Genomic DNA, 26,761 nt, shown 5'->3' with positions numbered 1-26,761 from the left:
TGCTTTGTGTGGCTTCATGCTGCATGACCCTTATTTGGAGTTTCTTCTACTGAAGCCACTGAATGCTGACACTTTTCTATTGTTCATACTTATGCAATGCTTCTTAATTTAAGTTTGTGGGGAAAGATAGCATGCTCATCCTTATCTTTGAAAATCAACTGATGCAATTTAATGTTCAATTCTTTCTCCTGATCATTTGCATCGCTATAACTAAATTAGTTGTATGCTTTTAGTTATATAGAGCAACTCTGTTTAGGAGATTTGTACTTATTCTGTGTGTCCTATATTTCTATACTGTGATGCTAAGACTGATTTATATCAATCTGTTTTTGAATTTATAATTAAACCCTACTAATCTCAATTTTAGTTGTTGAGTAGTTATTGGTTACACTGTAATGAGATTAAATTGTGATTGGTTTTTTCCCTCTTACCTCTCAAGCAGCTAAACAATCCATCAGGTTGAGTTGGGATGTTAACGTTTACCCAAGCTTTCTCACAAGTATATGCAAGGCTAGAAAAACTGATCAATTATAAAAAGAAAATATAGGACACGATGTGGAAACTCAAAAATAATGCAGCTATTAAAAAGTAGCACCGAATGTAGATGACAAAATTTGCTTTACTAAAAAGTACAGATGAAACAACCATCATATTAAAAGAACAGTAGAAAGAATGTTTCAGTTGTAGCTTTATACGCACCCTTGCGTTTGTTCTGCTGTCCCTCGGAGTGGGTTCTCATAATCTAGAAAAAGAGTGGTTGAGGAAGGAATCTCATTTGGTATGGGGCAGACAATAATCTGAGGCTACACCTCTGGGCTGAGGTGGGCGGTTCGTGTACACATCTGGGCTTACTTAATAATGCCTAGCAGCTTCTCGGGGGTGAAGAATGACATGCTCGTGGATGCTCCTCTCCTCTGCACAAATGTTCAAAATACAACTTGTGCCTCAGAAATAAATAATACACTCAACAGAGGAAAGTGAAAATGTGACAACTCTATCCAGCAGCTTGTCATCTGCTCTGTCAAAAATTCTGAAATCATGCATAGCAAGACAGTCGGCAATGTTGTTCAGTTATAGTTGGTGATTTTAGGATTTGATTCATGTACAGAACTTTTTTAATCACCAGACTCTTCTTTCCCCTTCCCCAGGCTTTACATCTTTAGTCCAAGAAGACACTATGATGTGGTTGTATCTGGCAGGGCTTTTGGGCCTATACTTTCTCTTCCGCTGGTACCGGGAGAGGCAGACGGTCCCAAATCTCCCAGATAAGTATGTGCTGATCACCGGTTGTGACACTGGATTTGGGAACAAAGTGGCTCGGCAGCTGGACCAGCGTGGGATGCGGGTGCTTGCGACATGCCTGACCCAGAGAGGTGCGGAGCAGCTGAAGGAGGCCACCTCCCAGAGGCTGCAGACCATCATCATGGACGTCACCAACAGAGACAGCGTGGCTGCCATGGCAGAGTGGGTTAAGGAGCAAGTGGGAGACAAAAGTGAGTACTGTGATGAAGGGTAATTATTTCCCTTCAGATGTGGTCACAGGACACTCAATCGTTGCTTATCAAAAAATAATGAACACGGATGAGAAACAAAGGTATTACATTGAAGTGGCACTTTTATTCATCAAATCATGAACACAGCAGAGAATATATTCATCAATTCATTAGCTCCAGAAAGACTATTCAAAACTACAATTGTAATCAGCCTGAAATAGCAACACAGGAATACATGTTTATGACGCTCAAGTGCCCAGAAGGCAAACCCTTAAATGTGAAAATTAACCATGCAAGAATTTACAATTTCAAAGTACATTTAAAGGCAATGAAAAGGTGAAATTTCTTGGTCCTGGGGTACTGCACCAAGGCAGCTTAATTTCAGAGGGTGCTCCTGCAAAATTATGACAAAATAGATGTGTAAACGATAGAGAAAAATAGCTTTCTGATTTATATGAAAGAAGAACCTTTTTTAAGATTCAATATCGTGCCTGTGAGTCTTAGCAAAGTCTTAGCATTTAAAGACACATTTCTGGAGTGAAGAACAAACTGAAGCAATGCAAATATACTTTAATTCAGTGGAAATACTTTCAAAATGCAACATACACTTGACTGCAATGCTAGGAATGCACATGTTAAGTTAGGAGGAACGAACATTATTTCTTTGCAATTGCAATAATGTTTTAGAATAAGGGCAATGCAGAGGAGAGAGAAAGCGACCATTTAAAAGTACAATAAGCAATTAGAGCTTCAGCCAGAGATGCTAGACAGATGGTTGAAGGAGACCACACAGGTGTCAGTGGCCCAAGGGGCCACTGCAGCGGGGTAGTCAGTCGAATGGACTAAGGAGCAGATCTTTATACTCTTTCAATGATGAACTATTGACCACAAAATGACGAAATTATCAGGTGCCTTTGACCTAGGACATGACGCATTTTTGTCACTTCTGAGAAATATTTAAGAAAATAGAAGTGCCACCCACGCTACAAAAAGTTTCTCAAAAGGTCACAGGATGTTTGACCATTAATCATAATGAAATTTAACATCTATTGAACAGGATTTGCGTCACTTCAGGGAAACTTTTGAAGGAAAGTGGAACATTTAGGAAGATATAGGTTGCATGTCTTAGTTACATTAAAGATAGCAACAGACACAGTAATATGAAAGATGACAGATGGCAAGTGGCCCCCACCATCCGGAATTGCCTGATGATTCTTTAAGCTCGGGAAGTTCCCTATTCTTGCTGTATCTAAGTGGATGTAAGCGAAGAAGAGCACTTCAAAGGAGTGGGAGCCCCGGGGGAGCTGGGCCTCGCTGAGGAGATGTGGTGTGAGAGAGACACTTTGGGGCCTATTCATAGAAACAGACCAGCTGGGACAGTTTGGTCAACTTAACAGATTCCTTTTATGCTTGCTGATGGGGGCTTATCAGGGTCTCATGCCTCAGGTGTGGGCAGAATTGGCATGGGGTAAAAAATAGACCCTGCTTCATTCCCTCCTCTTGTTCTTTTTTTTTTAACAAAAATTCTTACATTTAGTGTAGTCCTATTGTTGTTTCTTCTACAACTTCTGTAAGTGCTACAGTATTCACATTCCCTGTTCTATCCTTGCTCTCCCCGTGCTAATTCTGCTATTCTCAGGAGGAGAAACTGCTATGGACATGGTGTGCTGGCTGAAGAGCATGTGGCTCATTAGGACACAGCCCACATATTTAGAGACATGTATGACATTGTAACACATGCTGCTTTCTAGGTCTGTAGGCCAGTGTGTGCAAACATAACATCCTGCCCTGTCCACTGTCCCCTTGTCCCATCTTTATCAATGGTTATTTATTCAATTTGGTACAATATCTCTGTGTCATTTAAGCAATATCTCAGGTATAGCACTGTGATCATAATACACTTATAAAGATCATAGTCATTATAATGGCAGTCATGGGGGTCAATACTGCTAGTAGCACCCATTGTCATATTTTCTCATTGTTCTGAAAGTCTTGAGGCATTGTTCCAATCGTTGGTACGTGTGGCTAGTGTGACTAGTTAAGATGAGCAAACCAGAGGGCCAAAATCCCCGTGGGGGCACAAGCACAGTGGAGACACTTGACTCTTTCCTAACAAGGGCTACGTCAGTCCTGGCACATGAATTTGGGATAACAGAACACCGATTGTCGCCGGAGCCACCAAATCAGAAAAGAATATCTTTGGGGAGGACGTTGCCAAATCATAACCCAATTGAGCCACTGCTAAGAGACTCGGTCACGGAAGAAGCCACCAGCATAGTACCTACACTTCAGGACATTGACTTGACTGGCACCTCGCAAAGAGTTTCATCAAGGGTGGCTGCAATGAAAGGACTCCCAAAGAGTAGTATTGACACTGCTGTAAAGAGAAAAAGGGCGGGGGCTCGCAAAGACCTAACCATCAGAAGCCCCAAGATCTATTAATCGGGAGGGTATGTAATATTGGGAACAGCCCAGCAGGAACTAATTGATGGAGAGACAGGAGACATGGTTTCCTGCTCCCTGATGACTGAACCTATGTGGCAGAGATTAGAAACATTGGTTTATACAATGCTAAAACCCTATCTCACTAAAATTAAATCAGATAGAGGAAAAGTTAACCGCCATAGAACTTCATACCAAAGAAAACTCCCATGCACTAGAGGTAGTTCTAAAAACTTTCCTCAAGTGACAGTAAGATCGACCCCCCCAGGACAAGCCTGGAACAGGATTTGGCAGCAGAACAATGATGCCAAACACACTCCCTGGTTTAGTAAATAGGGTTCAACAGGCAAGCGAAAATCGAGAGGCAACAACTTCTAATGCAGTTCCACTTATAATCAGCCGTTTGGCCCCCTGCAACACAAAGTCTCCCAGTACAAACAATTCGACAGAAGTGGCTGACACAACAAGCCAGGTAGCGGTAATCTCTAACATATTTCTTATAGGCCAGAATAGTACACTGGTAGGGCGGTGTGAACAGGATAGCTTGGCGAAAGAAAGAAGCTCTGTCGTTACTTACCAGGTAAATGAGGCACAGATTCTACATTTACCCCCAGCAGCGGCTCCCTTGGCCTTAGTGTTGTGGAATGTCCCACCATCACGGGAAGGACAAATAGAATCAGCAACACAATTAATGTCGAAATCTCTCCACTGGTTAAACCAAAATGTGGATATGGTGGGGGCTACAGGCAGGAATATTGGAAACCAGTTAATCATGGCAAGAAGAGTATCATTGGTGGGCCCAGCTAGGAAACATTTGACAGGAGACTGTGTGGTTTTAAACTTTAAAAGCAAATTTGTTGCTGGCTTCATTCTGGAGCACTTGGGTAACATTTATATGAGAAACTCACACATTATTGCCTTACCACTAGGATTTTTCTACAGACCACCCACACTACTAAGATCTGCAAGGAAAGATCATTAGAGAGCCAACCCTGGGGAAATAGTGGGACTACAGACTGGAGGTTAGAGAACAGATACGGGCCGCTCAACCTTGATGCTTGTGACTGACTACAGTCAATATGCACAAGCACACAGAAGATTCCAAAAAGGCAATCCCCCCAAACCCCAGTAAACATTGAGAGCTCACAGCCACCTACTCCACAGGTACTTAGTCCACATTTACTTGTTACACAACAGGAGAAACAAAGAAACGTATGGAAAATATCCTCATGGAATGTGGCTGGCATCGCCCTCAAGTTGACTGACAACAATTGGTTACAGTCATGGCACGATCAGGAAATAGTATGCTTTCAGGAAACATGGGCCCTGGACCCGATTTTCATTAACGGTTTTAGATGCTTTCAGAGTGAAGCAATTCCATCTACTTCTGGGAGGGCAAAGGTTGGCATTTTGACCTTTATTAGGAACGACCTAGTGGTAAAAGTAACAAGAATTCTACAACTGAATCAAAAGTTCCATATTTTGGTATTGGAAATACAGTAGGATGGTATATGGGTCTTAGTAAATTTTTATAACAACCAATTTGGCCCAGCAATGCATACGATTGTGGGTGAACTAGACAAAGCCATATCTGACATTGTATATAGGAACAAGTCTCAGAACACAAACATTATATGATTAGGGGATTTTAACATACATCCCTGCAACCATAATATAGCCCATGTTTTTGGACTCGACGATATGCGGGGTAATCCCATGCAACATTTTGTCCACAGTGACTATGGTAATGACCTAAATAAGCTACTAGCTTCTCTAAATATTGAAATAACCCCGGACCCAGATTTTAGTTATATCCTCCCAGAAACTTTCCAAAGAAATAGGGTGGGTTCAACGATCGATTTCATACTTTTGACAGCCCCTCTTATTACAAGGGTTGCAAAGGTAGACACTATCTTCACAACTTTTAGTGACCATGCCATAGTTTCAATGGAATTGAATGTACTAGTACCTGAGAGACAGCAGAGAAGTAATGTGGATACACCTATTGTGGCTAGAAAAAATGGGGTACAGCTCAAATGGGCACACATTGACAAGATCAAGTCTGTCCCAAAAATCATAGCTAATACCCAAGAAAACATCTATCTATGTTTAGACCTAGATGCTGAAGCAGATGAAGTTGTACCAGCCTTCTGTAATATCTTCAGAAATATAAAATCAGCCCTAACAAAAACAAAAGCTCTAAATAGAGGCAAAGGTGGGAGCTGGTTTGACCCTATTTGCACAAAAACTAGGAAGGCTCTGCTATACGCTCTAAAAGCCAAGCTGAGGAACTATGAAGAAATAAGAACATTGCGGGTTGCATATAAATTATCAAGAAAAAAAAGAGAAAAGGAAATTAGGGCGGACCTATGGGAAAATCTGGATAAAGCAGCTAAATCTGGAAACAGTTTTGAGTTCTGGAAGCTGGTAAATGCGCCTTACTTTAAGACCCCCAAAGATCCATCTCTAGACACACACATTGAGGAGGAGGCATGGGTACTACATTTTGAAAATATTTTTACCTCACACCCAGGCACAACTACTTGTTACGCACTAATGCAGGAGTTAAGCCAAGCGCCCGTATCATTTTCACTTACTGAAGTTAAAGTAGGGCTGGGCTCATGTAGTTCGGGAAAGGCCCCAGGACCTGACGGAGTCCCAATAGACTTCTTTCAGGATAACCCAGATTTATGGATCCCATTACTAACAAACATTTTAAATAGTGTAGTACTGGTAGCTCCCCCACCCCTTCGTGGTCTACAGGGGTGATAGTACCTATCTACATAAAAGCGGATAGGGCTAACCCAAAAAACTACAGACCTATTTCCCTGCTGGATACAACATCAAAGCTTGTGGGCCGCCTTCTCCTTTCTCGTTTAGAGGATTGGGGAAGGGAAAATAAGATCTTGATCCAGGCCCAGTACAGCTTCCAGCAGGGAAGAGAGACGGTAGATCAGTGTCTAAACTTAGCACTGATCAAAGAAAAGTATACCAGAATGAAGGAGGGCAAATTATACATGGCCTTCATGGACCTTAGGGCAGCATTTGATTGCGTGGTCCATAATGGAGACGATGGGGGTTGAACCCACCATATTAAATTTTATAAGGCAATCATATGCAAATGCAACAGCATCATTGCGTTACACCAAAAATGGAGATTGCACACATTCTTTTAGAATCTCCCGGGGTGTAAGGCAGGGTTGTGTATTGGCCTCTTTTCTCTTTTCCCTATTCACAAACGGAGTAGAAAAGGCATTGACAGTGGCTTCCCACGGATGTCCCCCTTTTCGATAATCAAATGCTACCTTTATTGACTTACGCAGATGATGCGGTTTTAATTGCCAGAACAGGGATTGAGTTACAAAGGCTGATTACCGCATACATCTCCTTTATGGATTCTCTTCAGTTGAAAGTGAACCAATCCAAGTTGTTTGTACTAATAGCAGGGGCTATAAAGAAAGAAAAAGTACCGCACTTTTGTGCAGGGTGTAAAAAATTGAGATAGTCAACTCGTTTCCCTATCTGGGTATCCTCTTTGACAAAGATCTGCTGTGGGTAAAATTAATGGAGGGAAGAAAGATGGTGATGGAGAGGGGTATCGTTGCCTTAAAAGGTTTTGCCAGAAAATTGGGAGCTACACCTCTAACACCGATAGAAAAGGCTAGAGTTAAAGCAGCAGCAACCTCTGGTGCTGGGGTGTGGGGTATGGCAGCAACGACACCACTACAAAATATTGAAAACGCATTCTTTAAATCTGTAGTGGGTTTACCTTCCTCCTTTTCAAATGGTATTTTACACTTGGATCTGGACATAACTTATATTTCAGACTATATCCAGTTAACCTCACTCCTCCTATGGCATTCAATTTGGAGGCGAGATACAGTTCCATTGAACCATTCAATATTAAGGAGCTGTTTGGCAAAGGACAAATGGAAGAGGTCTAGGTGGTTCAACTATGTAGAGTCCGGCTAAGGGAGATTGGTCTCCACAAACTTTTTAAAGACCCCCTAGCCTGTAAGAAGGTTTCCAAACAAAGAGTGAGTGACATGTTTATGTCGATGACCAAGTACAAAGGAAGTGTACAACAAAATGAGAAATATGCAGTCCGGGCTTATGGACTCAAACCACCTCTAACTGGAGGAGACTTTTCCTATTTAACTAATGTAAACAGGATGCAACATAGATTTATATTATTAAGGTTTCCTACTAACTTGATACCTTTAATGTTAGGCTATGCAGAAAAAACATATAATCACGCTGACTTAAGTTTGTGCCCCTGTGATAATCTATCACCTCAAACAGAATTGCACATAGTCCTATTCTGCAGCCTATACGAGAGGGAAAGGAAAGTCTACCTTAAACCAATTTTAAAGAAAACTAATTTTAAGCAGGACAGAATATTGAAATTAGTTTTAAATGTGACTTATTTATATGTGCTTTTATGATCCTTTTTAATATGATCGAATAAGGACAAATTGATTGATTGATTGATTGATTGATTGACTAGTTGGAAGAATGTCTCATCTTCTGCTGTACTTTTATTCTTTTCAAAAATGTTGTTGAAAAATTATGCAGAGCTTCAGTGATCATATCTGTAAATAGAAAAGGTAACCATTGGTGCCTGTCTTCAAGTAATTTGAGAGGTTTTCAAGCACTTCTATTACCCAGGCACATTCAAAAATGAAGAAAACAAGAAAACAAAGTGATGAAGAAGGTAAAAATGTCTTGTTGTCACAACTTGTAGACTGAGAGGCCGGGCGTTCATTTTTCCAGACGTCTTTAGTTGATGTATCATTGGAGTCCGCTTACACACTCTTCCTTTATCTGCTGTGTGGAGCACGTGCAACCCTTCAGGATGGGCTTGGGATACCATTCCCACTTGATACTTTTCATGGGACGCAGGTTGTAATGAGGCTGTCCTAGATGCGAAGCAAGGGAAGGCACTGGAGGTTTTCTGGTTGCGGCGTAGTCACTGCTTTATTTGTATGAGAACCATGGATCCAGGAAGTCAGTCACTAGCACTTGAAGCGAACGTATCGGTCCTTGGAAGATAGTATCCAGAGGCCTGGCCTGCTGTGCCTAGCAGTGAGCTGCCTCAGTTGAGTTGTGCTTTCCGGGTGGAGGTCTGCAGGAATCTGCATCTGTCAAATTGAGCTTACTGTTGGAGGCCTGGCCTGTGACAAGCAGGGATCTGCCTCTCCTCTAATCCTTCTTTGTTGTTGCTGGTCTGCTGGAGCGAATATTGTGCCTGTGGGGTACCTCAGATGACACTATTGATGCAGGTCGATCTTGCCCTCCGTTATCCGGCCCTGCTCCTTTCTTGGTGTGGGAGCTGTGGATCCAGGATGTCACCTAGCCGGAGGCAGTGTTGTCTGGTGTGAACTTTTATCCAGACCCAGTCACTTGGCTGGAGGCCATATGCTGCTGGTGTCCCTTCTTCAGGAATTAGTCTTTGCAGTGCTCCTCATGGACAACAGAGCAAGTGGTAGTGAAACAATCCAGGTCAGTTCAGTGGATACACAAATCTTCCCTATATTATTTTTCAACACTCAGTTTTTTCCCTCAACATCGCACTCTGCTTGTTGATGATAGGAACAATGTAGTTTCTGTGTAGCTCCTAGCCCCTTGCACAACCCCTCAATCATGTGTGAGATGAACAGCGGTATATTGTCAGAACCAAAAAGCATAGGTACTTAAAAGCGTGGAATGAACTCCTTCAGGAGGCATTTGGCATCAGTTTGTGCATTGCTGTTCTTGGATTGGTATACCTCAGTCCATTTGCTGAACATGCACACAATAACCAACACGTACTTGTAGTTTTAGTAGGGGGGTATGTTGATTAAGTTTATTTCCTGCGGGCAAATGAAGTGCCCTGGGACAGTGGAAGTACCCTTTCCAATTTAACCTTTGTACCACCATTTAGAAAAACAGGCTGATCATCCCATCACGTCTCCTACAAGTGATGAGCCATGAAAAAGTTGGGCCATGGGAGCAAGCATTAACGTTGGTAAACATATCTTTCCATTTGGGCCTATCCATATTCCTGTTTGCCTTCATCCTCCCCTTTTCCATTCTTCCTTTTCTTCCACCACTTCCAATAATATACTTAGGGACATAGTACATATCATCATCCTTATCTTTATATCATGATATCATGTGGAGTAGAAGCAATTTGAACCATTGTGTACTCACAATCAGTTAATGCTATTCCCTTTTTTATTTTTACATCTGCATCCATAAATTATTTACCTCTTGATACATAGTCCTTGGAAGAGGTGTGTGCAGTGCATTCTACAATTGAAACTCTCTTTAATAACAACAGGCCTTGCAATAATCGTGCTATTAATGATGCATGCTGTATGTTTGCCAGCTGAGGTAAGAAGGGAACTCCAAATGAAGGAAAGAACCTAAAAAATATATTGGCATTCCGTACGACACTTTAAAAAGAAATCCATTATCTCCAAAAGCAAGAGAAGAATAAAAACGTTGTACTATAGCTTGTCCTATCAGCAAACATAGTTGGAAATCTCTGTCACAGTGACACCTTTGGGAATCAAAATACTCATAGTTCTCAAAACTGTGCCAATACTTTGAGCCTTGAAATCTAATTGCAAACACCCTTAAATACTGCACTTGTATACTAAAAGACATATTAAATCCGTACTCACTGTAGCCTTAGAACATTATAATACGAAGCACTGTTATTCAATGCACACTGCCCTTCTGTATTGGCATATACTCATATTCTCATTACTAAACCTCAATACATAAATTTAATTTTACTATATATTATCCAACTTTTAAAGTCCCTGGTGAATGCACTGCATTAGAATGCATTTTAGCACATTCCACCTTACAATCTAATTTGTTACAACAATATTCTCTTCAACTCTGAATAACCTAGAAATGAAAAACATTTATACACATTATTTCTTTTAAATAGACATATCAAATATTACTTCTCCTTGCGCCATTTAAGTGGGCAAAACCCTTCGAGAATGCAAAATACCTAGTGCCATTCCATATATATCTGCTTGTGAAGATGGCGGTCTTATATGTTAGGTGGCGGTCAGATTATTGGAATATTTGTAAATGAAAACAGGGTGATCCATGTGCAATAAACTATTTTTGCTTTCTCTTATTTATTTATTTATTTCCCTCAATTGTGGCGCTTATTTTGCCTATTTTATTTTTAAGCAGCCCGTTCAGGCACTGCTGAAAGTTTTTGCAGCTTTAATATCATAATGGACACATGGCTGTCTGCCTTTAAATTAAATTTAAGGCATCTAAGTGTACTCCTCTGTTATATTTTATTCTTATTTATCTTTTATTTCTAACAAGACAAGATGTGATGAAGACAATAATATTGAGCTTATCTGTGCAAACATCCAGACGACAGGAAATCCAGTACACTTCTTGGGGACGCAGGGAAGAACTAAAAAATAAAATAAATGTACGTGAATCCATGTACACTTAGTTTACTTTATCTTAAACAGTACAGATGTCACAAGGGAGCGAAGTATGCATGTGTGTATATATATATCTATATATATATATATATCAAACAGAACTCCTCCCAGCTTAAGAAGAAGCAGAGGCCACAGCGGGGGTACCGGAGGAAACACTTTAATTAACTGCAACGGGCATAATGCATTTCGGCCTATCGTAGGCCTTCCTCAGATGCCATGTGAAGTGTTCTGGCGACTATGCTGCTCGCATAAGTAGTTCCTGCCACAATCCCATTCGTTATTGGGCGCCACACCCTCCAATGGAGTGAGGTCACGATGCCTGCTGTTCGTAGGAACTACAGGGTCCATAATGCAACAGCCAGGTGAGTGCTGCTGGTGGTGTGTCCAAGTGGAAAAGCGTTGATGTGAGTGTTGCGAGGAGCGAAAGCCAATATCCAGTGAGAATGTTCAGCATGCTCCCTCCGGCCACCTAACGTTCCAGCCTCCTAGTTCCGATGTAAAGCGAGCAGGGACCGAAAAGACAGTGCTGTTCCGAGTCCCCCGTGAAGTCACGGTCAGCTGCTGCAACCGCCCAGAGATACACCGGTGTTCAGGGGCGGGCTCCGGGCTATCTTAAACAGTACAGATGTCACAAGGGAGCGAAGTATGCACGTGTGTATATATATATATACATATATATATATATATATATATATATATATATATATATATATATATATATATATATATATATATATATATATTCACAGAAAAAACCATAGGTTATACTCCATATATAGTTAGGAATTTGCATTTACAAAACCTTGAAAATTCAATGAAAAAACCATTGGTTTTAGGCCATATATAGTTAGGGATTTGCATTTAGAAAACCTTATTTTACTCGCATAAAACCATTGAAATTCCATATATAGTTATAAGCGCTAACTATATATCGCGCACCCGCAATCCACTGCTGATGATGTCACATATTACATCATTCATGACATGGTTAGTGACATCACTGATGACATCACTGATGACATCTCAAATGACATCACTGATGACATCACTGATTACAACATCCAGTGACTGTATGTTTCTGTAAAGTTAAAATATGTTTTACATATTGAAGAATGAGTAGATATATAAGTGTCTGGATGAAGGATTTAGTAGGTGCATGACTGACTGTATGAGTGAGTGATTAAATGTGTCTCACTGAGGGCATGAGTTAGTGACTAAACTGTCTTAATTTGTACATCATTATATCTGTTGTTCTACAAACTGCTGCATATGTTGATCAGTAGCTATATGAGTAACTGTATGGGTTATTGATTGGTTGTCCAAGTATTTGTATGGGAAACTGAGTGTGTGTGTATGGGTGGCTGGGAGGTGTGTGACTCTGTACATAGATGTGTGAGTAGTTGATTCACTATATGTATAGATTCAAAACTGCATGTGGAAACAGCTGTATGGGCGGTTGACTGTGCATGAGTGTATTAGTGAGTGAATGGATATCTCAGTGCTACATGTCAAATTAAGTACATATGTAAAACACAGTACATGTGAGAGTTGACATCTATAAATAACTGTGCATAAGAGCTAGTGAATGTGTGAGTGGCTGTATGGATCATTGTGAACATGTATCAGAGATTGTATAAGAGAGTAAAGTAAATATGTGTTAGTATATGTTTGAATAAGTAAGGTGTGTATAACTGTATAGTTGAGAAAATGGAGGTGTGATTGATTTTTGGCATAACTGACTAGGTGTGTGAGTAACTCCATGGATGAGTGACTGTCTGTTTACACTGATTGTATCTAAGGTTATATTAGAGTCTGAAGAGATTCATGGTATTATCACATGAATGATATCATCAGTGATGTGATCAGTCATGTCAAATGAGATGTTATCAGTGATGTCATCAGTGATGTCATTTGAGATGTCATCAGTGATGTCATCAGTGATGTCACTAACCATGTCATGAATGATGTAATATGTGACATCATCAGCAGTGGATTGCGGGTGCGCGATATATAGTTAGCGCTTATAACTATATATGGAATTTCAATGGTTTTATGCGAGTAAAATAAGGTTTTCTAAATGCAAATCCCTAACTATATATGGCCTAAAACCAATGGTTTTTTCATTGAATTTTCAAGGTTTTGTAAATGCAAATTCCTAACTATATATGGAGTATAACCTATGGTTTTTTCTGTGAATTTCAATGGTTTTTTAATAGCAAACATCAAAAGCTGTCAAATGTCAAGTACGTGATAGGTAAAAACGTTTTCGTGTTTATGCACGCTGATGTGCTTTGAACGCTGTCCCCCCTCCCCACTCCCCTCTTTTCTCTTAGTAGTACTCTCTCTTTGCAGATAGTGAACGGTAGTTAACGCAGACCTTTACCCCTGTTGTAATCCGTCGTACCTGCTTGTCTCTCCATTTGATTGATTATTATCCAAGCATTTACTGTTTTACAATTGGTTCTCTTTGGATCATTCTCTATTTACAAACAAGCACAAAGTCGCAATACTCTGTTTAGTCTTTGCAGATAGTGAAAAATCGTGTAAAAAAATAAAAGTAATCGAGCAAAATCAGTAGGCCACTAATTGGATCTCTTTTTAACCTCGGTAAAATACAAACATTAGGAATAACCCTTCATGAGAAATACGAAAATAGTGAAATGAATTGAGCTCCACACCATGAGGGCTGCAAAACAGCTCGACTCCGCCACCCACACCGCCCAAAATAACGGCAAACCCTATGCAAATATTATAAATATACACAACACACCACCAAAGAAACAGAATAAAACATTTTATTAAATAACTATTTACATAACTATTTTATACTTTTTATTGCCCGATCCGGCTAGCTCAATCGATCGAGCATGAAACTCATGCACTGATAACAAGCGTTGAGAGTTTGTAGAATGATGGCTTCAGATTTTCCACATACGGTGTAGTGGCGCGAACTGGCAGGGGGCGTTTGGATTCTACCCCTTCTCCAAATAAGATTTTCATACGTGAATGTTCGTTCATGCTTTTTGTCCCTGAGTTGCTTCCATGTCACTGCCTTACATAAATGGCATAAGTCTTGGTTATTGAGTGCCATACTTCAGAATTCTAAGCAGTTCTTGTAACACTGTTTAAACCTTATTTGCACCTGCTGCAGCTTCACTATTCAAAGTAAGTGGGGTCCATTTGTGGACCTGACTGCATTGGAAAACAATGTGATACGGTGCCTCCCTAAACCGCTTGACGGAGGCCCCCGAGGGGCGGTGAGATGGCGCGGACTGAGAGGGGGCGCTTGGCTCCTGCCCCCTCCCCAAGTCGTGTTGCCCTGGTGAGGCCTGAGATCGCCCCCGGCATAGGCGGCCGGCTCCCGGGGTCCGGCGGAATTTTTTCCCTTTTGAAGAATCTTTCATTCTGGACCTTGTCCCACAATCCGTTTCACCTGAAGACACGCTGTCGTAGGGCGCCCCTTTACCGTTTTAGTTGCCATTCCGCCCGCTTTTGGTACTCTGTGCCTCTTCCGCCATTCAGCTGTTTACCGCTTGCTCTTGCGACTACAACGTCTCGCTCACCATGTAGTTGAGTTGCTCCCGCTCTTAAGATGTGACCGAACTTTTTGGACTGCTGAAAGCGGTGGAATTCCGACCGCTGGTTGGTGGAGACATTTTGACTATATTCTGCACCTGCATTGTCGCATAATGCGTCATATGACGCGACGCGTTAGCGCACCCAGAAGTGCTCCGGTGCGCAAGGCGCAGCTTCCCGGAAACGATCCAGAGCGCGCCGCGCAGCGCGTAACGTAAGCATAACAGGTCATGTGACTTGTTAATAAAACTTTTCATTGGTTCATTTTACTTTTCTTTTCCTAATTATGTAAGACTAGGTCATGTGACCTAAAAATAACACTTTTCATTGGATTAAAACATTTTTTTTCCCCAAACGATGAAAGCCCCACCTTGTTTCTGGATGTTTCAGACTGAAGCTGGCGTCACCATGAGAGCACCACCATCTCGTAGCTCCGTCGTGGCCATTCCGCAAGAAATCATGGCAGCCGCTCCCCACCGGAAGCCTGCGGGAGTCGAGGGCCCCCAAGACTTTTGTACAATCTTCAAGGCTGAGGGGACGCTTTCGAGAATGGAACCCAAGCCCTGGCAGACAAGCGTCCGAGTTCCAAGGTGTCCCAGGGCCATTTTACTGGACCAGGCCCAAATCCGAAGAGCCGGCCGCCATTTTAAGAGTCCTGTGGCAGCCGCCTACCGCTGCACCGCAAGAGTGGGAACAACTCAACTACATGGTGAGCGAGACGCTGTAGCCGTAAGAGCGGGCGGTAAACAGCTGAATGGCGGATGAGGCACAGTGTAGCAAAAGCGGGCGGAATGGCGACTGAAACGATAAAGGGACGCCCCACTACAGCAGACAAGCCTCCGCCATGTGCTTCAAAACTGCATATGTATCTCGTGATATCAAGGTTGGGCAACCAGTACAGAACAAGCAGTTACGAGTCCCATTTACACCGGCGCCATTTTGGGCGCGGCCGGGCAGGTCCAGGATCTACTGAAACATAAAAAATGAGGCTGACGTCTCTGAAGCAGTTCACGAACAGCAGGACATAGCAAATAAACATGAACTCTCTAAAGCTGTTAACTCACTGCAGAACAAAACAAGTGAACCTGAAACCTCTGGAATAATTGTCGCTCAAAAGAACAACACACAAAACTCTGTAGAGCCTGAAGAAAAAAAAACAGAAGGGCACTGTAGTTTCAGACACACTTAACACTAATGACGAAACAAAGATATCGTCTGTTTATAAAGCAGTTATCATCTTGACAGAATTGACAAAGAAGTGTACAGACACCAATGCATCAGCATTCTCGGAGATAACATCTTAAGGAACAAAGAAAGACCTGTTCACTCTTGACACCCCAGGTGCTGTGTATATTGCACTATAGTGCTGCATCGAGAAAACGGGCAACCCTATTGATGTGGATTTTTCATTATTGATTATTGTAAAGAAATGGCGACTCCCCCCTTTAGCAGATTAGCTAAATGTTTGCGTAATTTAGGCATAAAAGTTATATTATTGTTGTTGTTGTTGTTATCGTTATAGTTCTGGTTAATTTCAAAAAATGGTTAAATATATTTACAGTTTTTGTTGCGTTCGTTATATTTAAATATTAATAAAGTTTTAAAATGTAACTGTCTTGGAGTACTATATTTTTTTAAAAAATCGGGTGAATGGGGCCTTGAATCGGGTTATTGTCATGTGTGGGCTTTGCAAGTGTACTACTACAAGATCGGACATTTCAAACTCAAATGCACGTTCTTTTTCTTACCTTTCCGAAGAATGGAGCGCAATAGCAGGCAGAGAAAAGGTGATGCACGTGTTGAACACTGCCTGGCCTGCAAATTGCTGCCAGTGCCCCCCCGCCCGCTCCTGAAAGAGGACACACACACACCGCCGCCCCGAGTACTTCACAAATCTTTAAAAGACCATGCGCTTGTTCAATGGGAAGTGGATAACATGGCTAAGAGCATTTGCTGACTAATGCATGAATATCGCTGACTTTTCAGCGATATTCATGCATTGCGGCCGTTTTTTATCGCATTTGCGATAAACCTTGCTAATAGCAAGGTTTATGTGCGATAAAATTCGCCGAAGTGCGGCGATAATTATTGTCTCTAAACAAGTTAGAGACAAAAATTACCGCTAGTTGTTGGAAATATGCCCCCGGGTTTTTCCTTGCAGGAATCGGGAAGCGAAAGACTAGCACTGAAATCAGTAGTCTCACACCTGAATCGGGAGGGTTGGCATGTCTGGATACTCTACAGCTGGAGCCATAAACTACATCCGCAGGGCTAGGTGATAGCCTAGGTCCGGCCTGGACAATCGGACACAGAGGAAGAGAAGTGTCAGAGGGTGCGGTAGTGAATAGGGTGAAAGGGAGGTGTCGAGCGGGCACAGGGTGTGATTCTCAGAGAAGAGCAGCGCAGATGGGGGGAAGTATATGGCCCATGCATGAGAGAGAGAGCGGGGTGACCAGTGCGTGGGGGAGATTCTTGCGAGGGTGGGGAGCCATGCTGAGAATCGACGGCGTGCAGAGAGTGGCCCTGGTCAAGGCATCTAAAATGGCTGCCGTGCACGACAAAATTGTGGCATTGGACAAAAACGCAAGATGGCGCAGACAATGTTTATCAATAAGGATTCATTTATAACAAAATATTTACTCGCAGTGACAAAATGGTGTTCAACACTTCCTGATTTCCATCGAATCGAACGTTAACAAACGTCACGCAGCAAAAAAAAAAAAAAAAAAAAGCTCACGCACAGAGCGGTTTTTAGCCATGTTATCCAATGGAAGGTGGATAACATGGCTAAGAGCATTTGCTGGATAATGCATGAATATCGCTGACTTTTCAGCGATATTCATGCATTGTGGCCGATGTGCGGCGATAATTTTTGTCTCTAAACAATTAAAACGAAGCACAAAATGGCGAATTCCCGTTTCGCTACCAGTTTGCGGCCCAGTTCGCGGCCCGTGAAGCGCTTCTACCGTGAAAAATCAATTTTTTTTTATTTTCCCCACGGGACCCTTTAATAACCCCAACAACATTCCTAGGGGGTCAAGAGGGGTATACCTTGCCCCCTTTCAATAAATTCCCCCTTCGTTTTTCACCTCTTCTTCTCTCTCAATCCTACCGAGAGATAAGATGGCGGCCGCTCCGGACTATTTAGAATGTTGACAGACACCGGAGAGCCAATCAGCTTTCTGTTATCCAATGGAAGGTGGATAACATGGCTAAGAGCATTTGCTGGATAATGCATGAATATCGCTGACTTTTCAACGATATTCATGCATTGTGGCCGATGTGCGGCGATAATTTTTGTCTCTAAACAATTAAAACGAAGCACAAAATGGCGAATTCCCGTTTCGCTAGAGCGGGGTGACCAGTGCGTGGGGGAGATTCTTGCGAGGGTGGGGAGCCATGCTGAGAATCGACGGCGTGCAGAGAGTGGCCCTGGTCAAGGCATCTAAAATGGCTGCCGTGCACGACAAAATTGTGGCATTGGACAAAAACGCAAGATGGCGCAGACAATGTTTATCAATAAGGATTCATTTATAACAAAATATTTACTCGCAGTGACAAAATGGTGTTCAACACTTCCTGATTTCCATCGAATCGAACGTTAACAAACGTCACGCAGCAAAAAAAAAAAAAAAAAAAAGCTCACGCACAGAGCGGTTTTTAGCCATGTTATCCAATGGAAGGTGGATAACATGGCTAAGAGCATTTGCTGGATAATGCATGAATATCGCTGACTTTTCAGCGATATTCATGCATTGTGGCCGATGTGCGGCGATAATTTTTGTCTCTAAACAATTAAAACGAAGCACAAAATGGCGAATTCCCGTTTCGCTACCAGTTTACGGCCCAGTTCGCGGCCCGTGAAGCGCTTCTACCGTGAAAAATCAATTTTTTTTTATTTTCCCCACGAGACCCTTTAATAACCCCAACAACATTCCTAGGGGGTCAAGAGGGGTATACCTTGCCCCCTTTCAATAAATTCCCCCTTCGTTTTTCACCTCTTCTTCTCTCTCAATCCTACCGAGAGATAAGATGGCGGCCGCTCCGGACTATTTAGAATGTTGACAGACACCGGAGAGCCAATCAGCTTTCTGTTATCCAATGGAAGGTGGATAACATGGCTAAGAGCATTTGCTGGATAATGCATGAATATCGCTGACTTTTCAACGATATTCATGCATTGTGGCCGATGTGCAGCGATAATTTTTGTCTCTAAACAATTAAAACGAAGCACAAAATGGCGAATTCCCGTTTCGCTACCAGTTTGCGGCCCAGTTCGCGGCCCAGTTCGCGGCCCGGGAAACGCTTCTACCGTGAAAAATAATTTTTTTTTTATTTTCCCCACGGGACCCTTTAATAACCCCAACAACAATCCTAGGGGGTCAAGAGGGGTATACCTTGCACCCTTTCAATAAATTCCCTCTTCGTTTTTCACCTCTTCTCTCTCGATCCTACCGAGAGATAAGATGGCGGCCGCTTCGGACTGTTTAGAATGTTGACAGACACCGGAGAGCCAATCAGCTTTCTGCGCGCAAAGTTCCGTTTCGCGAAAAGTAAGCGGACCGGATCGCTGCCCGGAGCGCTGTTACAGATATATATCTTGTTTTGAACGTTAATTTCTCAAAAACTACTGGAGCACATATATTGAGACCTAGCAAAGGCACATCGGGCTAACAGTCCCTACAATTTTGCCAAGTTTCGTGCAAATCCATTCAGCCGTTCGGGCTAAAAGTGAGTCCAACCGCCCTATGGAAAACTCAATGTTAAAAACGCGTTTTGGGACCCCCCTTTTTTCTCAGCCCCCCCTTGACGAACCCCCCCCAAATTTCCAGGAGCTGCTCAGAAACAAAATGTGCCATTTTCCTGAAAATTTCAGCCGATTCCGTCCACAAACGCCAAAGTTATTAGGCATAGAATTTTCAGAAATCCCATAGGGAAAAAATCCTAACTATATATACCTACTGGCGATAGCCAGTAGGTAATACATATATATATATATATATATATATATATATATATATATATATATATATATATATATATATATATCTGGAAACACTCGAACCACTTCCTGAATTCTCCCAGCGGCAGTCAGGCGAGGAAAGAGACGCAGACCTCTGGAGTTTTTCAAGTGGGCAGTATTTTATTGCAGTGACCCAAACACAACGCGTTTCAAGCTCGTAAGCCCTTGATCACGTGTCACAAGATTGCATACACCATGTTGACAATTTAAAGTGCAAAAAGCGCCCCTCCTACTGTGTACATCACATATATATATATATATAAAACTTGTGAAACTGTATAAAAGCCGGCCTGCCTGGTCGGGGAGAGCACCTTTGCAGGAATCTGTGCAAATCCTGTACATTCACATTTTGAATGATGCATTGGAACTACAAGCTGCGCTTTACTTTTGGAATAACTTTCCGTGTTTGTGCAAGTAATGCTAAATAAAAGAAAAAAAGTATGCTGTTTAAATTTCATCATGTTCTGTGTTTCTGGACCCACGAGGGTTAAACAAGGACTCCAACTCCTGTGATTCATTTCATTCAGGCCAAGCTGGGCAGGATATAAATTAAAGGGAGTATGCTAGTTGGAGTGATTACGGAAATAACATGGTTTGGCATGCTGCCTCTGAGGAAAGGGTTGTTTACTCTGAAACGCGTCAGGCAAGGCATGTGACTATTATTTTATTTGTGCTTCACGAAGGCTGTTCCTGTGTTTCTGAAAGGCTTGTTGGGAGTGCACTCTAAAAAGGCAACTTGTGAAACTGTATATATATATAGATAGATAGATACACGCATACCCAGTCACTAAACTGCAAGACGTGAACCCCAAAATATTTAATTTAATCTCGGCTGCCCCCTTTACCGAATCGTGTGGTCCTAGGCAATTTATTTCTCTTTACACAGCTCTCTGTGTTCCAACTTTATACGTACATATTTTTACATGAACTCCCTCAATCTCCTGTTCGTTACTAACCACAGGATGTCTCTTTCCTGCCTGGCTCAACGCCCAGAATCTGTGGTCGGCCAGGAGTGCTTCTTCTGAAGGCAGACCAAGACAAAATCTATTAACCCTTCAACATCACGCAATATTCAGACACATGTGTTGTCTTTAATTGTACGTAAAATATAGCTTATTTTAAAATAATATGGTGATTTTGTAAAGCGCACGTTCACTCACAATGGTATTGTGGCGCTAAATAACAAATCTTTATTGTTCCCCTAACTTAATGGTACTCATCTCAGAATGATGAAAGGCTGAGGAGACCTAGCAACATTTGAACCTGTGACCATGAAGTCCAATATAGGCTCACGTTCTCTCTGTGCCATGCACATTGTGTAAACGCCGTATATTCTAGTCTTTTGCTCCTAAGTGCCTACAATAATGGATTGGACCTATATTTTGATCAGAAATGAAAATGGGGTGTAGCTTAGGTGTATTCTATTCCATCAATTTTAACTCCCCTCTTCTCTCCCTAGTTTTGTTCACAATAAATGTAAAATGTAAATTGATACTTGTATAGCGCACTACTCACCCGCAATGGTCTCAAGGCACTTGTACGAATATCGCTGTGGAACCCATCCTGGCTTTCCCTGTGAGTTGCCCACTCCTGGGCACCCCCAAGGAGGAGGCTAGGCATCCTTAGTGTTGTGGGGCCTTTGTGGAGATTAAGCAAGCTATTGCCCAGAGTTGCAGAGTGGGACTCCATGATTGGAATAGGCACCGAGGCGAGAATTATCAGGTCCGTGGAATTGAACCCTGGTCCCGGGCTAGACCTCTGCATCAGGGTCTGCCGCTCTATCCATTGAGCCACACTTCTCCAATCTTGAACGGTCTTATCTTGCTAATTCCAATCTTCTGTCTAATGTTCACCATCTGCTCCAACATTTTTGTTGCTCTAAGTCTGCTAACTACTGCCTTTCACATGGATCAAAATTTCAAACTCTCTCATGTATTGGCTAACTCCAACTGTGTGAGCTCTGTGGCAGTACTTCCTGGCTCTGCCCTAGCATTCGGGCTATTGCTTGTGCCTGCCTCAGCTGCTGCTGAATTCGGACGCAGGTAGGAGTACATTATTCAGTACTTAGTATCTTGGGGCTCCAGCATTTTGTGTAATCTTACTATGTTAATCTATTATCTAGCAGACCAGGTAGACCCCTGCATGTTGTTTATTGAAGTATGGATGGCTAAAGATATTCATCAGGTCTATAATGAAAAATTATTTTATGAATTATGATTGTTCATCTAAAAAGAGAGATATTCATATGCATTTGAAACTGAAAGTATTTTCTTTTCTGCCAGGAAACTATAATACTTACATTGATGACATTTTTAGTCTTCCAACATTGTGGGCCATAGAACATTATTGTGTAAAGATCTATTTTCAATAAAGAAAGAGAGATTTGTATGTTTCCAGCGAGGCACTTTACTCATGTTGACAATCTTTATTCATTGTTCTATTGTTGTCAATAATCTAGATGTTGTGGGGCATGGTGAAATGAATGAGGATACAAAAATATCAACGGGAATAGCTCCATTTTACCTTGTATTACATCTTCTATCATTGGGCTCTGTGTGGTAAGGGATGGCAGTCCTTGACCTCAACTTATTATTTCATTTTTTATTTTGCGTTGCTGGCCTATCATTTGATGCTGGGCCAAGTCTAGGGCGTAATAGCAACCAGAAAACGTAAAAAGGTTGCTGTTGGAAGTGGTCACTTAATGCCTGCCAAATCCTTCCTCCCCCTCTTTCTACCACTTGACTTAACGTTCAAGTGGGAGGCTCCGTTATCAAGGGTTCAAGCATGCCAGAAATTGTGAGGTGAGAAGCGTGAGTTGTGACGGTCAAGTCAACAACAAGTCAAGAACTTAATGTACTCGATTCATGTTATAATGAGTTAAAATAGGGGAGCCTATTTAAAAATCGTGCTCAAAAGACGTAATTAACAGTCGTGTAGGCAGCTACTTGGAAGCTAGACACAGTATTCACTGGATGTACCGCGCACCAGTTGCATGGTGTCTAATTGAACCTGTCTCCGTTAAAGTGGGTGTGCTTGGCACGTACCCAGATGTTCCTGCTGATCACTTCTAAGTGCAGTGCATAACAGAGAAGTACACCCATATATAAGATCTCGCTACACAGTAGTGAAATCCTGTGGTACCACTGTGGGAGAAAGAGCTGAGAAAGGCCCATAAGGCAGGTAAGAGAGGGAGAGATGCTACATGCAAACCGAGAGAAGGAGAGAGAGCTGCTGAAAAAGGAGAAGAGCAGAGGGCACTTTCTACAATGTGGAGAGAGAAGTCAAAATGCGTCGGCTGCTGCCAGGCCTGAGAGAGGAAACCACAAGGCGACGTGATGAAGGAAAGTAGCTCCCCTTGTAGAAAGCACGCAGTTGAAAGAAAGACACTGTTAATCTTAATGCGATAAGAAACCTCCCATTCCTTGCATAATTAAACATTCAAACAATACAATTTACACCAAATAGTTAATCAAAATTCAAAACAAATGTGAGCTGCCGGACGCAGTCCCATAAACAGGCATTTTTGGCAAAAAGATGTTCAAGGAGTACAGATAGAAAGGCGGTTGGGCAGTGACATGAAACACCTTCCCTATGTGCTTGCGCACTGTTAAAAAAAGATGACTTGTCAGGGAAAGAGCCAATGTTTACAGATAAAAAGAACTTTCATGTAAGCAAAGAATACTACACCCAATCCACACAGAACAAAGTCGTAAAGAGAAGAGAGGGATGCAGTAGGAAAGGTCGAGAAACAATGAGAGCCGAGAAAAGGGCAGGAAAAGAATGCACGCATTGAAAAGAGACCCTAATCAGGAAACCACAACCACAATTTTTTTTAAAAAGGCGAATAATAAAATATACAAACGAGCCAAAAGGAACGTAAATGTGGCAAAAGGCAAACTTTAAAATGCAACAGTAGAGAGATAAGGGAAGCAGTGCAATTGCAAACATGACTCAAGTCTGGACAGTCAATCAATCAGTATTCCAATAACCTCACAACCCATTACAAAAGCAGTAGAACCACAATCAGAACTGGAACCTTGTTCACGGACTCAAACCGAGAACATCTTCGGACTCAAAAACCACAAACCTGAGTGGAACGTGGTTCACAGACTCAAATCGTGACCAACCACAACAGGACTGGAACCTGGGTCATGGACTCAAACCGTGACCAACCACAAACAGGACTTGAACCCGGGTCACAGACTCAAACCGTGACTATCATTGTGGACTCAAACTGGGAAACCAAGAAATGTAACCACAGGACGCATTCAACCAAAAGTGACACTATAACATCTGAAGCAAAAAGGCGAGAACCGTGACCACACAAAGACGGAGAGGGTGGTGGTCGTGGCAGGACAGACTACTACAGGGGAGCAAGGACCAGGCAGGCGTACTCCAGGGGGTCACCCCTCCCAACGCACGCCAGAGACCGGAGTAAATTCAGGGGGAAAAAAGGTCCCTGACTTACCCAGCAGCCGGCTGGTGGGCAGAGGTGGGGGCAGTCCAGAGGCCAACTGCTGGCGTGTCCCAGGCCCACACCGGAGGCAAGAGCAGTCCTCACGAGACCTTCGTGGTCAGCCAGCTGATGAAGGGTAATTATTTCCCTTCTGGTGTGGTCATGGGCCACTCAATCGCTGCTTATCAAAAAATAATGAACACGGATGAGAAACAAAGGTCTTACATTGAAGTGGCACTTTTATTCATCAAATCATTAACACAGCAGAGAATATATTCATCAATTTGTTAGCTCCAGAAAGACTATTCAAAGCTACAATTGTAATCAGCCAGAAATAGCAACACAAGAATACATAATTATGACGTTCAAGTGCCTAGAAGGCAAACCCTTAAATGAGAAAATTAATCATGCAAGAATTTACAATTTCAAAGTACATTTAAAGGCAATGAAATGGTGAAATTTCATGGTCCACGGGGCACTGCACCAAGGCAGCTTAATTTGAGGGGGTGCCTCTGCAAAATGATGACAAAATAGACGTGTAAATGATAGAGAAAAGTAGCTTTCTGATTAATATGAAAGAATAACCCTTTTTAAGATTCAATAGTGAGCCTGGGAGTCCTCTGGAGTGAAGAACAAACTCATGCAATGCAAATATATTTTTAATCAATGGAAATACTTTCAAAATGCAACATACACTTGACTGCCATGCTAGGAATGCACATATTAAGTTAGGAGAAACAAACAATATTGCTTTGCAATTGCAATGATGTTTTAGAATAAGGGCAATGCAGAGGAGGGAGAAAGAGACCATTTCACAGTACAATAAGCAATTAGAGCTTGAGCCAAAGATGCTAGACAGATGGCTGAAGGAGACCACACAGGCGTCAGTGACCCAAGGGGTCACTGCAGCACGGTAGTCTTTCGAATGGACTAAGGAACAGATCTTTATACTCTTTCAATGATGAACTATTGACAACAAAATGACGACATTATCATGTGCCTTTGACCTATAGGACATGATGCATTTTGGTCACTTCTGTGAAATATTTTTTAAAAAAAGAAGTGCCACCTACGCTACAAAAAGTTTCTCAAAAGGTCACAGGATGTTTGACCATGAATCCTAATGAAATTGAACATCTATTGAACAGGATTTGCGTCACTTCAGGGAAACTTTTATAGGAAAGCGGAACATTTAGGAAGATATAGGTTGCATGTCTTAGTTACATTAAATCTGGCAACAGATAAAATAATATGAAAGATGACTGATGGCAAGTGGCCTCCACCGTCAGGTATTGCCTGATGTCTCTTTTAGCTCAGGAAGTTCCCTATTCTTGCGGTATCTAAGTGGGTGTAAGAGAAGAAGAGCACATCGAGGGAGTGGGGGTCTGGGGGAGCCGGGCATACCTGAGGAGATGTGGTGTGAGAGGGACACTTTGGGGCCTATTTATAGAAAAAGAACAGTTGGGACAGTTTGGTCAACTTAACAGATTCCTTTTATGCTAGCTGGTGGGGGCTTATCAGGATCTCTTGCCTCAGGTGTGGGCATAATTGGCCTGAGTTAAAAAAAATAGACCCTCTTTCAATGGTGAGTACTGAACCAGTTTGTTTATCAATCTGTTTGTTATTCACAAATCAATTGTATGAACTGTGGAACCATTTCAGCAAAAGAAATAGCAAAAGTGATATCAGATACCCTCATCTCCTGCCCACAGTGACATCCCTTGACCTTTGACTCCGAAATTATAGTAGGTGAATTAAGATGACCGCTTACAGAATTTCATTTATTTATTATTTATACAGTGCTTATACCTAAGCAATGCACTTAGATCAGACAATATGCCAAGATTGCAAACGATCCAATACAGCTTTAAGGTAAACAGTGGGGAGAGTAAGGATATGAGGAGTGCACTGTAAAGTCGTTGGACAATGCTCTCTGCACGAAATGGGCCCATAGAAATATCAAAAAGATTGGCATCATTTGACAGGAGTGAAAAGGCAGCTGAGGATTGTACAGTCAGGGCCAACAAACACAAGCATTGACAAAGCCAATAGGTTCCATCTCGGATAGACCCATTGCTTGAAATATTTGCTTTGGGAGGCATGACCCCCAGTAATGACATCAAGTTAACTGCAATTTACATGTGTGTGCATGTGGCGCACATACATGCCATATGGGCATGTATATGCGTCACATGCCACCCTTACAAATGCCAAATAGGGCATTTTTAAAAGAAATCGCAAATTACCACCAACTACAAGTTGGTGGTAATTTGCGATTTCTTAACACAAATTCGCAAATTGA

At 42.0% G+C, this 26,761-nt stretch overlaps 2 protein-coding genes across 2 annotated transcripts in view; both read left to right on the top strand.

Moving 5' to 3' along the window:
* The window catches only part of LOC147749096 (retinol dehydrogenase 7-like), a 605,822-nt gene that overhangs the window by 90,413 nt on the left and 488,648 nt on the right, over positions 1 to 26,761 (top strand). The window lies entirely within an intron of this gene.
* The window catches only part of LOC147749097 (retinol dehydrogenase 7-like), a 164,734-nt gene that overhangs the window by 90,496 nt on the left and 47,477 nt on the right, over positions 1 to 26,761 (top strand). Inside the window, exon 2 of the mRNA XM_086966151.1 lies at positions 1,149 to 1,493. Within this exon, the coding sequence (XP_086822277.1) occupies positions 1,178 to 1,493 (316 nt within the window). The 5' untranslated portion in view covers positions 1,149 to 1,177. The remainder of the gene's footprint in view (positions 1 to 1,148; positions 1,494 to 26,761) is intronic.

This window comes from Lissotriton vulgaris, chromosome 1_1, assembly GCF_964263255.1.
Source record: "Lissotriton vulgaris chromosome 1_1, aLisVul1.2, whole genome shotgun sequence".
Classification (NCBI taxonomy): Eukaryota; Metazoa; Chordata; class Amphibia; order Caudata; family Salamandridae; genus Lissotriton; species Lissotriton vulgaris.
Note: the sequence above shows the minus strand (reverse complement) of the source record. Positions and strands in the feature narration are given on the sequence as shown.